We start from the raw sequence: 16,555 nt of genomic DNA on the forward strand, positions 1-16,555 counted from the left end.
ATCTGACTTACAGTTTGTCCACTGCAGCAATTTCTATTTTTCTACACATCTACAAATCATTACAGCATTTATTATTAATTTCTGCACATCCATAAAATTTCAAGTCATATATTTATCTTTGGTCGTGAAGAACTTGTGAGTCACATCTGCCTTCACCCCGAGTTTCAAGCTCTGCTGTCAAATTAAACGAACAGATCTGGAGACACAGGGAGCATCCTGGCATCTGCTCCTATGGCCATATTTAACAGCAGGTTGAGAATCTGCCAGATTTGAAGTTTACTGACTGCTTGACTCAAACCAGAACCAGTGGTGGTGCTTAAACTTGCCTAACATTGATACCATCAGCTGAAAGCTTCAATCCTTTTAATTGTGTATTGTTCAATCCCCCATTTTGATGCTGTTTAATGTGTTTATAATCTAAAACTGTCTCTCTGTTTAATAGAATTAATCCCTACTGCGTGTTCTGTTTTACTGTGCCGGTTTTAAATCACCCACAGTATTCACTCTCAAGAAATTCATAGGAAACAATGCACTCACGATTTAAATGTTACAGTTTGTAATTTAATCTACTCGATAGAGCCTTCAAATTTACTGTTGGCTCTCCTGCATCCATATCAGAGGTGTCTTATTTTACTGCTAATGCAAACTAAACGTTTCCTGCTGCTGCTGCTTCAGACTAAAGGATAGGTTCACATTTTTTTTCAAGGCTGACATGCTTGTAAACACATTGAAAACATTGTTGGTATTTTTTTTTTTTTAATTCTTGCTTCTGTCCATGTAGGTCACACAGAGACACTTTTTTTTTTTATTTTTATTTTTTTTTTTTTAAATCAGTTGCATTATAAGTGATGGGGAGCAAAATCCACATTCCTCGTTCTGTGTAGAAACACTCTCTAATGTTCAGCTGAGGCAATTAATCAGCATCGTTATTAAAATCAAATCTAAAGTTACAGTCATTTTGTACCAAATTACCTCCTTGTGTTTCTCCATTATGTTCCAGGTGAAAAAAGAACAAAGTGACAAAAAGAGGGAATTTGGTGCCAGAAAGATCTTTACAGCTAAAGCCTCACATTAGCTTTGGGTGCAGCCAGTGTGAATGGAAAGAACAGTTTAAATGACCAGCAGTGCCTTAATTGTACATGTAGGACAATAAATACCTTCGTTATATGGCAGGAGTAGAGAGTTGACAGGTGACAGATGAAATATAAGGATTCAAACTGGGGACTGGTTGTTGGTCCACATCTTAACTCCTAAGAGAATACGTCGATTCAAGACATGGAAGAAAAGCAAACTGTCTTTTAGAGGCATTGAACTAACACAAGTGACCTTTATTATGGAAAAGCCATGGGAAGCTGTTAGATGAAGAGCTGCAGGTGACAAGTTCTCGCTGCCATTTTTGAGAATCAATGTTCCTTCAATACGCTGTCAGTGTAAACAACTCAGTTTACTTGTTTCCCTATACCTGTGTCGTCTTCATTAAACCAACATAACACCATTAATCTTCACAGCCCCCAGTTTGCGTAAGTTCACTGAAAACAAACACCCAATTTGGTCTTCTATTATGTGCGTCATTTCCAACACTCCGGGAACTACATGACTGAAACACACTCGTTACCAAAACAGCTGGACTGAAATGTTAAAGATACTTTAAACTCTTAAAAAATATAGAACTGATTGTTTCCACACTAATGGTCTCCATACCCCCTTCATAATTACAACAGTGATGCCTGGTTAGCGCTGCTAGCTCTGCTGTAGATGATAAAGGAAGTCCTTCTGTGCCTCGTCAGCAAAGGATGATCCACAATTTGATCTTTAAATAGAAGAAAGGCTGCCACAAAAAAAAACAATCAGGAGAAAGACTCCATTGAGGTCCAGCAGAGAGTGTGATTTTAGTGCAATGGTGTGTGCATGTGTGTCTAATTGTATGGCTGTCTTGTTGAGCACCAGTTTGAGTTTCAGATGTTAGGAGTGAGATGAGGGTCGGTTTTAGGCTTTTAGTTTAGGATAAGAGGCTGTATTATGTCGGTGAGTGTCCTCACAAAGAGACATACAAAGGTGTGTGCGTGCGTGTGTGCATGTGTGCGTGTGTGCGTATGTGCATGTGTGCGTGTGTGCGTATGTGCATGCGTGCGTATGTGCACGCGTGCGTGTGTGTGTGTGTGTGTATGTGCGTGCGTGTGTATGAGAGATCAGAAACAGACTGTAACTACTTTGTTTGTCATCTTATTTCTGCAGGCCTTCCCTTGCATCTCCACTGGAATCTACGGTCAGTGTGTTTATGTGTCTCCTCATCAAAACCAGAGCAAATGACATGTGCATTCATTGAGTCATGTGTCTTATATGTGCGCGCGATCAATTTTGTGAGTTATCAATTTTCAGTTTCACTTCACATGTTGGTCAACAACAACAACAACATACCTGTGGGCCTCTGTTTATGTGCCTTACACACTGGCGGTGTTCTCCACCAGTATCAGTCTGCCTGTTTAACCGGAGAGCTGCTGAGTCACCCACTGCCACTTGTCACATTATCTCTTCCAGCCACAGAGGTGGTTCTCAGATTAACGCTTTGGATTAAGTCTGGCAGATTAAGACAGATTAGGCCGGAGATTGTGTTAGATTGACTGTAATCCCCTTCGCACTGGCAGGACAGAGAGTTAAAGATAGTACTTAATCACACCCCGGGGTGGCTCTGGTGTGAGGGCCGCTTGTCAACACTTCTCTCCCATTGCTTGAAAGAGGAAAAGGCCAAAGTCCCTACTGACTCCATTTGTAATCAGTATCCTTTTCTCCGTTCCACCTGTTTCTGTTTGTCAGCATCCATCGTTTTCCTTTTGACTGCTTTGTAGTCCAAAGGTTACATCATTTTAGAAGATAAAATCAGCTTTACAGACCGCTTCAATTGAAGGCAGGAAAGAGGGAAAGTTAATCTGCTTTGCTCATTGTTTTTGGAACAATACTTATAAAGTACTTCCAAATAGAAAATGTGAAAAAAAATCATACCAACATCTTATTTTTTTTTCTTTCAACTTGTCTCATTTTTAAGGATAAAATATAAAGGAATTGTCTTGTTTTTTTTACATTTGGAGCTGTGACTCAACTACATTTGAAGTCTGAGGCTGCTTTTCATCATTGTTTTACCCACTTTGTAATTTGATGCAATTGAAAAATAATGTAGGTATAGTGCCAACATGACTGCCAGCCAGTCACAGTATTTGTTTTTGAATAATCCCAGAGAGGATTTGTACTTTTACAGTGACATCTGAGAGTCCTACAAGTATTATAGCTGCTCTCATCACACGTTTTCAGTCATCCTGGCTGAATAGACCTCATTACAGTGTAGGTGAGTAGACGTGTGCTGAGAAATATGTGAGGACATTAAGGGTGATTTCACACCTACCTTTTTTGGTCCAAACCTTCAGGTGTCAAAGGTACCAAAGGAACAAAATCTTGTCCAACCAAAAGAGATGGTGTCAGTCCGATTCCAAGTAGTTTTCGGATGATTCTGACTTTTGTACCAGTTTCACAAGGCTGAGGCATTTTATCGTCACCAATTAAACAATAGAAGAATTAAAGGATCCAAACAGGGAAGCAAAAATGAGCACATTGAATTGACAACATGCAGACATCAGACACATACTTGTCTACAAATCAATGCCAAGTGTAGGGAGACGCAGCCCATGAAGGTGAGGAGGACAGGATGAAGGCATGGCATACAAAGTAATGCAGTGCGCTCGCAAAGATGCAATGTGAAACCAAAGCGAACCAGATCGGTGTAGACAATTTAATAAAAACATTAACCTTGGTTTGAACTTTTTCCGGTTTGAAAACACACTTAGTTTTCTATCTTTCCTTATGAGAATAGTAAATGCATTTTAGAGGAAACATCACTGCAGCCTTGATTAAATCCATTTGCAACATTTTTCTCCTCTCCAGCTAATGTTTTTTTTTGCTACTACTACAGGTGGTTGTGGTGAATGATGGGTGTACAAAGTGAAGGATTTTGACACCTCAGATCACAGTTTACTTCTTTTATCACGTGTGGAAAAGAATGGGTGACTCAAACAGCTCAGTAAAGGTTGGAGGAAGATCATGGCTTTGATTAAATATTAAAAACAGGAATGCATCCCATGTTAGCTTTACATTTTTCAGTATTTAACAAAGACCATTATCTTTCCTGGACATTAAGCAGGTCAATTAATCAAACAAACAATGTATTGTTCAGTGCTAATTTGTAGTCTTGTGTATTTCCCTATGTTAACATGTACCCTTTTGTGATGTATGGAATATTTACGGTTTGATTACTGCGTTTGTTTGGGCTGGGCATTTTGGCCAGATGATAAATTTTCATAGGCTTTGTGTTGCTTTTCCAGCAGTGGTGGGAATAATTTTCCAGCAGTGAAAGGTCTCGGCTGCTGAATGAATAGAGAAAAAGCCCTGTCGTCTTTCTCCATCTGTCTCCTGGTAACCAACAAGTGTCTGCATGTAGCTGAAATAGGCGAATCGGGATGAGTGTTACAATAGTGGAAAGAAGAACAGATACCGGTCTGGAGAAAAAAAAAAACTAAAAAAAAACCCACTGCAGACAACAAGCTAACGCAAACACACAGATCTGTCACTGCACCTGCTCTTGGAAATGGTGTCTCCTTTTTTCATGTTGTGTGTGCGTTTGTGTAGGATACCCACCTGAACAGGCTGTGCACCAGGCGTTAGCAACTGTGAGGGAGTATCTTGATGCACATCATGACAAGGTGGGTATATTTTCTCGTGTGTTTTTGTGTGCATGATTGGCAATGTTTCCCTCCCATTTCCTCCAGGTATTATTTCTTTCACAGCTGTTGTTTTTGTTTTCTGGTGAGAGGGAAGAGAAGGGTGCATTGAGAAAACACACACATTCAAACACACACTCCCAAGTTCTGGCTCTCATGCTCATGGCCAAGTCTGCGTTTTAATTGGCTCCTTGTGGGGCTAAATCCGACTAACACAAACACATACACACAAACACGCACGCGCTTTCTCTCTGGAGTAACGGCGAGCAGAGAAAAGACAAAATGATGGAATAGATGACTGGAGGGGAGGGATGGAGGGAGAAAAGGGGCTGATGGGAGATTGGAACAAAGCGGAAACTTTCCAATTGGTTGTTTACATGCTCTAAACTCTCCTCCCCTCTTCCTCCTTTACTCCTCAGGTCTCCTCCCTTTACTCTTTTCAATCTTTTTCCCTCGTTGTAACCGCCATGCTGTTTCGCCTCCCAGAGAGAGTGTTGACGATGTTATTGTTAGCGCTGGCATCTCCAGAGTCTCTGTAGCAATACTAGCTGACTGATGCTGTCAGCCTGTCCGTGCACAGCAAATGAACATGAAACATTACAAGTCTCACCACAGAGTTAACAATCAACAAGCCTTGAATGTCTCTAAATGAGACCAAAAAGACAAATCAACAAGGCTTTTATTTACATTCTGCCCATAAGTACTTCCACTGTGTTTTTAAGAGAAAGATTTTATTGTAAACAACCGAGATGGTGAGACTGAGCTTATTTGCATACATATAAAGTAAAAATGTTCACCAGAGAAAATTGGGTTTATTCTTTAATTGCACCCCCTCCATTTAAAACATTTTTACAGTGTGTTTTGTTGCGCTTGTACTGGCTTGGAATGCTGTAATGCAGAAAAGGAAATTGAAAATTGCAGACACAAAGAGGCACAAAATGGACTCCAGCCACAGGGCAATATGCCAACACTGTGTATCAAATGTAATACAAAATTGTATGTCACTTTCTTATAACAAAACGGTTTTAAGAAAGTAAGACCCAAGGCAGCTCATGAGCTTCATAGTCATGTCTTATAAATTAGATTCACAGTTGAACAGAAAGTTATAAAAAAATTTTTTTTTAAAAGTCAATTTATTTGCTGTTCTGGGGGTTTAGATCACAGTTGTTATGAAATTGCTAAACCACCTTTGAATCTCAGCTTTGAAGCAAACATCAACAAGTCCTAAAAGAAATGTTGACTATCTACACATGATACACTATGGTTACAGGGCAAACTGTGACATGACTGAAAGCTCCAGAACAGCTAGTAAATAGACAGTTTTTTTTTATATTTTATTTTAAACTACTGTCAAGGCTAAAGAAAAGCTAGTGAAATGCAATATTATGCTTGTAAAATGTCTTCTTATCAAAGGACGGTTGTGCAACTTTACATTGGACTGAATGTGTGTAAAGTAGCAGTTTATTCTCCGCAACAGGTCAGTAAGTGCAAAGCACTATAAGTACTCAAATTTACAGGTTGTTTTATTTGTTTCCAGGCAGTTCTGAGAGAGCCCATCACATTCAATTGATTTTATTGTTTGCTTCAGCATCGGTAGGCTCTCTGTTCCAGTAGTATCACATGCAGTTCCCCACTGCTACCGTTTTCTGGTGCAGGTGGAGGCACCTTAGTATGGAGGTTAGAGATTTCAAACCTTAGCCTAAAGGCTCTTGACTGCACATTTCCATATCTTCTCTTTTAGCCTGCATGCAAATACTGGCGAGTGTTGGTAATTGTGCAGCAAGTCAGGACTGAAAAACAAGAGGTTGCGGGCTAGCTAGCTGCTGTAATGTCTGTTATTGAAAGCAATTGGACTTAAACTCCCACCCCAGGTAGAAAGTGATGGAAACAACCTGGCTATAAATTATACTGCCCTCCCTCCCCCCCCCAAAAAAATGGAGAAATCAAAGCCTTTGTAGAGACATTAGTTTGGTAATAATGTTTATCAGAGTACAGTGGAGCTGAGATCCCTGAAAGCATCTTTTTACTGTAGCTACAGTAACTTTTATCATCAGGTTGCACCTAGAGTCGTGTACTTACTGCACTGTATGTCCAGATACACAGAACATAATGTAAATATTATAGACTGCAGCGCCACAATCTAAACAACACAGGAGCGCAGAACATAAAGATTCTTTATTGTCATAAAATAGCTGTGCTCTCTCAGTAGGGTCTTAATATTATTTGAAAGCTATTATGTTTATGGCTGTGTGTGTGTGTGTGTGTGTGTGTGTGTGTGTGTGTGTGTGTGTGTGTGTGTGTGTGTGTGTGTGTGTGTGTGTGTGTGTGTGTGTGTGTGTGTGTGTGTGTGTGTGAGATGATGGTGGTGGACAGAATTTCGTACCATGTGGCAACTAGTGTTTCACACGGTATTGAGAAAAACTGAGGGCCGAGCACCACATTCACACAGTTTTTAACACTCAGGGACATGCACAAAAACACACACAATTTTATTTTCACTGCCATAAACACACACACACACACACACACACACACACACACACACACACACACACACACACACACACACACACACACACACACACACACACACACACACACACACACACACACACACACACACACAATAGAAGTACCCATAAACCTTCTCTCGAACCCTTTTCTTTTGTCTCCATCTCACACATACACATACTTTCTCTCCATCTGCACGTTTCCTGCACTCTGTCCCCAGCATGTGGTGTAATAAGTGCTTTGTTGTGGCAGGATCATTAAAGGGAGCTAATAGTGGAGTAATGGACTGATGCATTAGCTGCATTCTCCGCTAACACGCTTTTACATTGTTCCTCCCTGTAACTGATGAATTCACAGTTATTGCATATGCTTGTAATAAAGGTCATTGTGTGTGTGTGTGTGTGTGTGTGTGTGTGTGTGTGTGTGTGTGTGTGTGTGTGTGTGTGTGTGTGTGTGTGTGTGTGTGTGTGTGTGTGTGTGTGTGTGTGTGTGTGTGTGTGTGTGTGTGTGTGTGTGTGTGTGTGTGTGTCAGCTGGACAGAGTCATCTTCTGTGTGTTCTTGCCGAAGGATAAGGAGCTGTATCTGCAGAACCTCCCGCTCTACTTCCCTGCTGGTGAGTTGTCTTTCTCTGTCACTCACGCACACACTCATGCACGCACACACACACACACACACACACACACACACACACACACACACACACACACACACACACACACACACACTCGCCTATATAGAGGGATGACACCTCAGCTCTATTTAGCTACACAGAGACACACAGTGGTGTGATAAATAGCCTTCATCATCTGCCGTGTGCTATTTGCACATCCAGTACATTCACACATGCAGGAGTTCATTAGACGCTGAAATGTTTTTTTCATGTTGCACAAAAGCACACTCACGCACACACACACCTCGGTGCATTCACAGGTACAAAACTGATGTACAGTACGTGAGGCTTTTTTGTTTTGTTTATTAGCGTCGCCTTGACAAAAGCTGACACCCTGAGAAAATGCCTTTTTATTACTATATTTATTCATGTAAGTAATGTCTTTGTCTCAACAAAGATTTCATTGATAGATAATAACTGTCTCTGTGTTTGTTCTGGCGAGTTAAGACACTGTCTTTTAAGTAATGATGTGGGATTAAACTGAAATATAAAAGTCACAGTTTGTTAGTAAACAGCAGGTTATCCATTCACTCAGTATTCCTGTACAGTATCTCCAGCTGTGGTGCGGTTGCCAGACACTGTCAAGATTTTAAGTTATTTCTCTATGTACAGGCAACACACTTACCAATCCTGGAAGCCACACTCATCGTATTTATATTTAGACACTTTATGTGTCTTGGGAGAAAGAGAGATAAAATGTATAAATAATTTTTTTTTAAAAACAAGTGTAAATGCAACCAATTAACATTCAAAACTGATTGAACATTTAAGACGGATTGAAATGCAACCAAGAAACATTCAAGAGCATTTGAGAGGGATTCCAGCCAGATGCTGAAAATGCATAAATGTATCTCTGAGAAAGGAGGGAGCAGCCTGAGGTCAGGGTCTGTAGACACAATCAGAACAACATATGCGTGTTTGTGTTTATGGATTGTTCCTTTATAGCTATTTAAACTTTTATTTTTACTACATAGCTGCTAAAGTGCACAAGTTATTCTTCTTCTGAATGTTTTTTTGTTGTTGTTGTTACCAAAAGACTTCAGTTTATCTCTGACCTTGACCTGATTATCATGCAGCCTGGGAAAACAAAGATTCAGGGAGATTGGTAATATGGTTTACAGAGATGGACATACGTGGCTATAGTGTAAATGAAAAGTGTGATATTTACTCTGGATTTCATCAGAATGAAGTAAGAAGGGTAACAGGGAAGCTACGCACGTTCAACTGTTGTTCTTATCATCTCACACTCAGAATGAAAGCAGAAAAAACATCTTTCCCAAAATGCTGAACTTTTTTTAATAATATTATAACCTTGTTGGTAGAAGTGAGCTGGTCTGTCTTGTGAAAACCAGTCGACTGCTGTTTGTGTGTTTGTCAGTGTGAGAAAGAGTTCTGTGTGTGTGTGTGTGTGTGTGTGTGTGTGTGTGTGTGTGTGTGTGTGTGTGTGTGTGTGTGTGTGTGTGTGTGTGTGTGTGTGTGTGTGTGTGTGTGTGTGTGTGTGTCCTTTATTTTCCAAGTTTAGTTTTTCATTTGAACATTTTATTTCATTCTTTCTGTGTCCAGCCCTTTAGTCTGACCGATGGCAGCAGTTTATTGTTCAGGTAAACTGGCATGGTGTGTGTGTGTGTGTTTGTGTGTGTGTGTGTGTGTGTGTGTGTGTGTGTGTGTGTGTGTGTGTGTGTTCGCTCTATCAACAGAAATAACTGCTTTCTGTTGGATGGGCAGTCTTTAACACCTGTGTAAAATGTAAATTATGGGCCGTAGAGGGAAACTCTGAAGTTTTTCTTTCTTATATGAAATTGCATGTAGAGACTTCAGTTCAATGAAAAACGCATTCTTGGCATTCCTGACTGTAGCTGGCCGTAGAAGCTCGCAAACTGTGGAAACTTTTGCAAAAGAAGAAATGTTAAAAGCTTTTTCCTCTGTAGGTGAAATGTGTCTGATTAAAAATTATAAAAAAACAAAACTTTTAATGATTGAAAAATAACAACCGGGTTTTAAGCCGCAATGATTGTTTCGTCACTCTTCAAACTCTGCTTAACCTGCTTTTCAGAACAGACTAAAAAAGGAAAGTATTGTGCCATCACTGCACATTGATCTGTATGGTTAAATGAAGTTTAGTAAATGCGTAAATTTTATTTGATTTTATGTTGGCTCAAGCTGTGACATGATGACTTCACCCATTTGTTTTGATTACATTTGTGATTTATAGTGTTACAATGCCAAGTAGTCTGGCTCCTAAGTATGATCAGTCATTCACTCAATTATTCAAATTAAGCATTGGTATTACAACTGCAGCCTTAACCCCTAATGTCTTGTTATACCGCTGCCATAAATCAAACTCACCTTTGCTTTTAAAACATTTCGGGAAGAAAGTTATCAACCAGCTCATACCTTCTGTCTTTACAAAATAGTTCTTACATAGAACTTGGTGCACAGCTGCTGCTAAACTCAAGACGAACAAAACAATCAGAAAGTCTCTGAGAAGAAATGCTCCACATTGCTCCCTCGCTGCTGTTGTACGGCTGCACGGTCCTGCATTTAATTTAGAACAATTTTTACATTCATCCAGTGATGGAAGGAGTGCTCAGATCTTTTCCTTTAGTAAAAGTAAAAATACACAATGACATTTTTTTTTTAAGTCCTGCACTCCAAATCATACCGAAGTAAAAGTAGATATTGTCAACAAAATGTACTTAATGTATCAAAAGCAGAAGTACTCATTATGTAGAATGGTGTCATATTCATCATGTATAAATTATTGTAATATTACTTTGACATCGTGGGACTGTGAAAAACAGTATTTTGAACTCTCTGTATGTCTGTATGTCATATTTATTCAAATGAAACCATATTAGAAGTTTATAAGGAAAAAAAATCACTCTTTAATGAAGCTGTTAAAAACTCATAGACATCTGAAATGTGACCCTGACAACACACTGCTTTTTGTAAGACACAAGAAGATAAAAAGGTTGGAAACCACTGATTTCATCTTTAACAATGTGTTGTATCCTAAAAGCTTGTTATTATTTACTGTCTCAAATCTTCTTCTTAAAAGTAACTAAAGCTATCGGATAAATATTTTACTATGAAATGTAGTAGAGTGGAAGTATAAAGTCGTATCAAATCTAAATATTCAAGTAAAGTACAAGTACCTCAAAATTGTACTTAAATACAATATTTCAGTAATTGCATTTGATTACTTTCCATCACTAATTTGTTCAGATGCAGTCGGGTCACTGAAACCTTCATATTCTACACAGTAAGAAGTTGGAGCCCGAACTAGCACCTTTACAACTCCACTCTGTCCTGGCTTTAAAATAGTCAGGCTTTCCTCGTTTTTATATTTTCCACTTTCCATAGTTGTGTGACTAAGCAAAAGTGAAATGAACTGGTATAAGAAAAAGTTAACACCACTCATGAGCCACAACAAACAGACTAACCTTCATACACTTTGCTCACAACACAAAGAAGCCAAAGCAGGAGTGCTGTTTTTAATATTAAATGAAAAGAGAAATGTCATGGTCTCAGTGGCAGTAAAGTGAAAGCACCAGAGAAATGCTGCTGGTGTTTGAATATATCACTCTGTACAACATTAATATGCATGCCGCCTAACAGTTCAAGGCAACAGATATACAGTATGCATGACATTTAACATAATTTTCTTACCTTAACACTTCAGTGTCATCTAAGACGTGTTGGCAGCTGCAGACTTTTACTTTAAAAAAACAACTTTAATGTACAAGAAAAGTGAAAAACGTGAACTGAAGGATTTGCATTTTACATTTATGCCCTGACAGACAAGGACTCAGAAGAGTGGGAGAAGAGAGAATCAGGCTGTTTCACATAAGAGCAGAATCTAATCTACTTTGCAGCCGTATCTCTTGCATAAACCAAGAGACCGGGTTAAGAGTCTTAATTTTTTTTTTAAATCTTTTTGTGGACAATTTCTGCCAGGGGTGGTCAAAAACCAGGAAGGATTTCTCTTTCATTTCAATTTTGGCCTCAGGGAAGATCAATTATTAAAAATAATGAGATCTCAAACTGTGATGCACTTTTACTCTCCACAAAAGTGTAACAGTGACTAAGCAAAAAGTGGCCAGCTCACACTAACACACAGCATAATGTGCAGGTGTGAGTTTTTTTTAGTCAGATTCAGATACAACGTAATGCTGACTAAACAGAGCATTGACTGCGTGTAAATCCACGGCTGAAAGTAGTCCCTGTTAAATGCTCTATTTACTCTCGTTTGAGTAATGTTCACTAAAAGCTACAGTGAAAAGCTGCTTTATTTACCCTTTAAAAAATAAAATAATGTATTTGTAACTTGCATTTAAAGATTTATGTCCTCTGTTGGAACCAGTAAGATTGGATGCGGGTGTAACAGAGTAGAGAGTTTCACCAGCCTTTAACAGTCTGTATTAAATCTCAGCTCCCTGTACAACATAGAACAATTATAATGAAAAAACAAACGCAGCAGCAGGTAATTTCAGTTTCAGTCAAAGAAAAGGCAGTTTTTTATATCTGAAGTAGGAATCCAGTTTATCTTGGGGATGTGGCTGCAGAGAAAGTCTGTCAACTCAAAATGTTTATACGAACTTAAAGGAAAATTAATTCTCGGCTGGTGAAAATTTAATCCAGCACAGATAAAGCCACTGTAAGCTTCCTGCTTGGCACTAAATGGAAGACAAACACGGTTAACGAATAGCTGGTGAGCATTTGGCAGCTAAAGTAGCAGATATTTCCCTCAGGAGTTGGTAGAGAACAAAAACAGAGCTAGAAAGAGAGTGACTTATATCTGCCAGGTGTTGCTCAGTGCCTTTGGATAAATAGGGAACTATTTGCTTACTTGTTTTACAATAATGATTCTGTGAGGTCTTAATATCAGTGTTATGTTTAGAGCTTGTTCCTCTGCCCACAGCCTGCCAAAATAAATCTATTAGTACTACTTTACAGGCTAATATTACCTTTGATTTCATGGTCAGCTTGTGAAGTTGAGTTATTTTATGTAATGAATGATGTACCATGAGTACATCCAGCTTCAGATTTAGAGGGTTTGTTTTCTTACTTCTGTGATAAAGCACCTTCCACTCAACATGCTGAAGTTTCAAACTGTGACACACCATCAACTCTACGCTACAACCATGAAATCAGCACGTTTCCCCATCTTCACATTGGGTTGTTTGACTGAAGTGGTTATTTTCCCCCCAAAAAAGGGGCAGGTGTGTTCCTTTAAAAAGTATGTTGGCACCTTTCTCTTGTAATAGATGTGCAGCACATTTTGAAACAGCAGTGAGCGAGCAGTAGTGGTGCTTGGCTGGTAGATGGACCGGAACTGTCTGTGTGTGTGACAGAGCTGCTGCAGGCAGGTCTCCAAGCCTCCACCATAAACCTCATGTGTCTCCAACACCTGGCACTACCTACGCTGGCCCTCTGTGTGATGTGTATGTGTTTTTGAGTGTTTTGAGTGTGTCCTTAGCCATGTTGGACCGAGAGCGACTAATCCTTGCTAACAGATCCGTCTGAAACAACCGGACACTCCAAAAGCCAAAATGCATGACCGAGGTAAAATGCTGTACCCCCTCCCACTCCCCACCCCGCCCTTTTTTCTTTTTCTTTTTTTCAAATTTTTTTTTTTTTTTTTTTATTTTTTCTCTGTCTTCTACCACAGAGGCCACTGTCAAGAGTAAACTCTGAGAGACTGGATTTGTCAGATTTGGTTGCTGTGGATACAATCAACATCTAGATTCCTTTTCATCCTCCTCCTCCTCCTCCTCCTCGCTGTCAACACAGATCAAGACCTTCTTCAGCAGGAAGATAAGTTGTAAATGGTTGATTGCTTTTTTTTTTTGAAGAGCACTCTCCTGCAGCTGTTGAGTAGTTTTTGTGTTTTTTCCCCACTAATGATTGAGGTTAAGAGAGGGTGTTGTAATGAAGGTGTGAAATGATGTTAATAATTCTCATGAAACATGGACTGTATCTTCAACTGCACTCCACCTGTGATGAGTCGTAGCTTTGCATCAGCCTTACAACACCCTCCCACCCCCCACCTCCATCCATATGAGTCTTGTATCCTGTGTGCTACAGGATTTAATTATTAAGATTCCAGTGTGTGTGCATGTGTGAGACACATAACAAAACCTTATTAAAACAAATCTCACAGGCTTCTGGTGTGTATGAAATGATTATTTCTCTGGATATGATACAAGTCAGTGAGTCGGGGAGCCACTCGGGAACACTTCGCATGAATATTTCCTTCTTCGTTCTCGTACATTTGTATGAGAGACAGAACGAAGTGGAAAGTAAATAAATAGGTTCAGTGCTGTCGTGGCTTTATTGACTATTTATATTTTATATTACTTTGTACTTCATATTCACTTGCCAAAGCAAAATATTGTTCTTTTTACTGCATTAGATTTATTTGAGCTCCATTAGTTATTTTGAAGAGTCAGACTGTACACATAAAACATGTCTGCTTCTAAAATAAGATGATTTAAACTACAGCAGTGTATAAAGACTTAGAAGGAATATTTATGCTGTGTTTAATGTTTTTTCAGATAACCATACACAATGCAGCAGATGTATGCAAAAGTATATATAAAACAATCAAATTTAATTTCAATATAACTCAAGAACAACAGTAGCTAATTTGGTTGTCTAAAATTGAAATACTTTGGTTAAATTATTATTTAAAAAAAATCTATTTGTATTTTCACCACATGATTTCACTGAAAGTTAATAAATGCTAATATTGAATTATCACTGAACCCTTTCATAAATAAATAACTAACCAGTAATAATTTGACAAAAGATGGTGTGGTTATGGTGATTATATCACTCTGAAAGGCGTCATTCTGCAACATAAGTATTTTCTGTTTGATAATTTAAACTTGCAACATTTTTTTTTTCTTTTTTTTTTTTTTTCCCCCACTTAAAACAACACTGTAAAGTTCTGTAAAACTGAGGGAAGCTGCAGGTTAAGGTGGTCATTTTATGTAGGTTCATGTGGAGAGATCCCTTCCTCCTGGTGTCATTGTTTTCACATTATTTCATACTTTTCCATAATGACAAGTAAATCATAGTAGCTCTAAGTACATTTTGTAAAACATACTCTTCTACAAGTCAAATTTTGATCGCAAGACTTGGGTTAAATTTGTAATTAAACATTAGTAAAACGTAATTTCCCCCCACTGTCTGCGAGCAACAAAAACATTCCTCTTTTTTCTTTTATTTCCTTACCGTCTCTGTGTTGTCCAAATCCCACCCACCCGTCTGCCTGTCAGGACGCACCATATGTGTATTTATGCAAACCCCATCATGCTTCTCCCTACAGCGCATCTGTATGAGGTTTTAATTGTTGCAGGATGTAGCCGTTACGTGTCGGCCTGACGCAGGCGGTGATTTGTGTGAAGCGAAATGAGCGTTTAGCGAGCCGTCGTCCCGCCCCGTGACTTTCATCTGCCAACAACCATCTTTATTGATTCCAAAATTTCTGGCGCGGTGGCGCAGACGCACAGGGAGGAGGGGGGTGGAGAGTTGGGCCTGAGGAGGGGAAGGGATAGAGGGGAGGAAATAAACTACAAAGAATATCAACAGGAAATTGGGAAAAGGCCCTCTTTTTCTATGAAAGCTTCATATGTCACAAAGGGAATTGTCTGCTCCTCTCCTGAGCTCTTTGATTCTGTCCCTGTCTGGGCCTCGGTTTCTTCCTCCTCATTCCTCCTCTTCATCTCTCTTTCTTGCTGTTTTACTCCACAGGATGGTGGAAAAAATAAACAGATGGAAGAGCGAGGGATAAAGAGGCAGCGAGAGGAAGGATGTAGGAGTTCAAACAGAGAGGGGGAGGGAAAAAAAAAAAGGTAGGGATGACAGGATGAGAGGATGCAGAGGATGAAGCGATGGAGGGAAAGGAGGGAAAAGAGGGATGATGAACTCGTCTAAAGGCGCTCTGGGTTTTTTAATAAGCAGCAGACTGTGACGCTTCTCTCCGACCAGTCACTCTGAATAATTAGAGAGAGAGGGAGAGAGTGAGACACTGGAGGAGAGGATGAAAAGACAACGAGACTCATTATCTTGCGACCAATTTTCATCACTGTCCCATCAGTAATCTCTCTTTCTTTCTGTCTCGGACTCAAAGAGGCCTCAGCTCTGTTTGAGATGACAGATGAAGACCAATTACCCATAAATGTTTCGTTAACTTGAAGGCTGATTCCCTGCCACCTTCCAGAAAATACGCTAATAATGCTGTCGGCCGTGGAAATTATTCACTGCTCACGGCCCACCAGCACACCTGTATGTGTGCATGTGTTTGTATTTAATGCCTTCAATAGCAAACTGTTTGTATAAAAGGCCTAGGACATGCTGAAAAAAGTCCACCGCATGTTTGGTTGATGATGTCTGATGGCAGTGCACTCTAAGGCACTTCAAGAAGAATTATTTCAGCCTGATGCTGTTGCTGACTTTGTTTAATGCAGACTAAGAGGTTACTGCCTTGTCAACAATTTTTGGCACTTGAACATATTTGTCACTGTTCTGCTTGAGTTTCTTTCAGCAGAGAGAGGCAGAACAAACTCCAAATTGTCTGTGTGTCTTTCAATTTATTGCATT

General features: G+C 39.4%; 1 protein-coding gene across 3 annotated transcripts in view; it reads left to right on the plus strand.

Moving 5' to 3' along the window:
* Window positions 1-14,113, plus strand: part of macrod1 (mono-ADP ribosylhydrolase 1) — a 116,032-nt gene extending 101,919 nt beyond the window's left edge. For 2 of the 3 annotated variants that reach the window (XM_069694469.1, XM_069694466.1), the window contains 4 exons: window positions 2,236-2,266; window positions 4,675-4,748; window positions 7,810-7,891; window positions 13,620-14,113. In XM_069694469.1, the coding sequence (XP_069550570.1) occupies window positions 2,236-2,266; window positions 4,675-4,748; window positions 7,810-7,891; window positions 13,620-13,645 (213 nt within the window). In that variant the 3' untranslated portion in view covers window positions 13,646-14,113. Of the gene's footprint in view, window positions 1-2,235; window positions 2,267-4,674; window positions 4,749-7,809; window positions 7,892-9,511; window positions 9,550-13,619 lie in introns of all 3 variants that reach the window. The other variant, XM_069694467.1, reaches the window with a different exon arrangement.
* The last annotated feature ends 2,442 nt before the right edge of the window (window positions 14,114-16,555 follow it).

The sequence above is a fragment of the Brachyistius frenatus genome, unplaced genomic scaffold, assembly GCF_029030835.1.
Source record: "Brachyistius frenatus isolate BFR_SWC_R1_liver_20210118 unplaced genomic scaffold, ASM2903083v1 Contig_17, whole genome shotgun sequence".
Lineage (NCBI taxonomy): Eukaryota > Metazoa > Chordata > Actinopteri > Embiotocidae > Brachyistius > Brachyistius frenatus.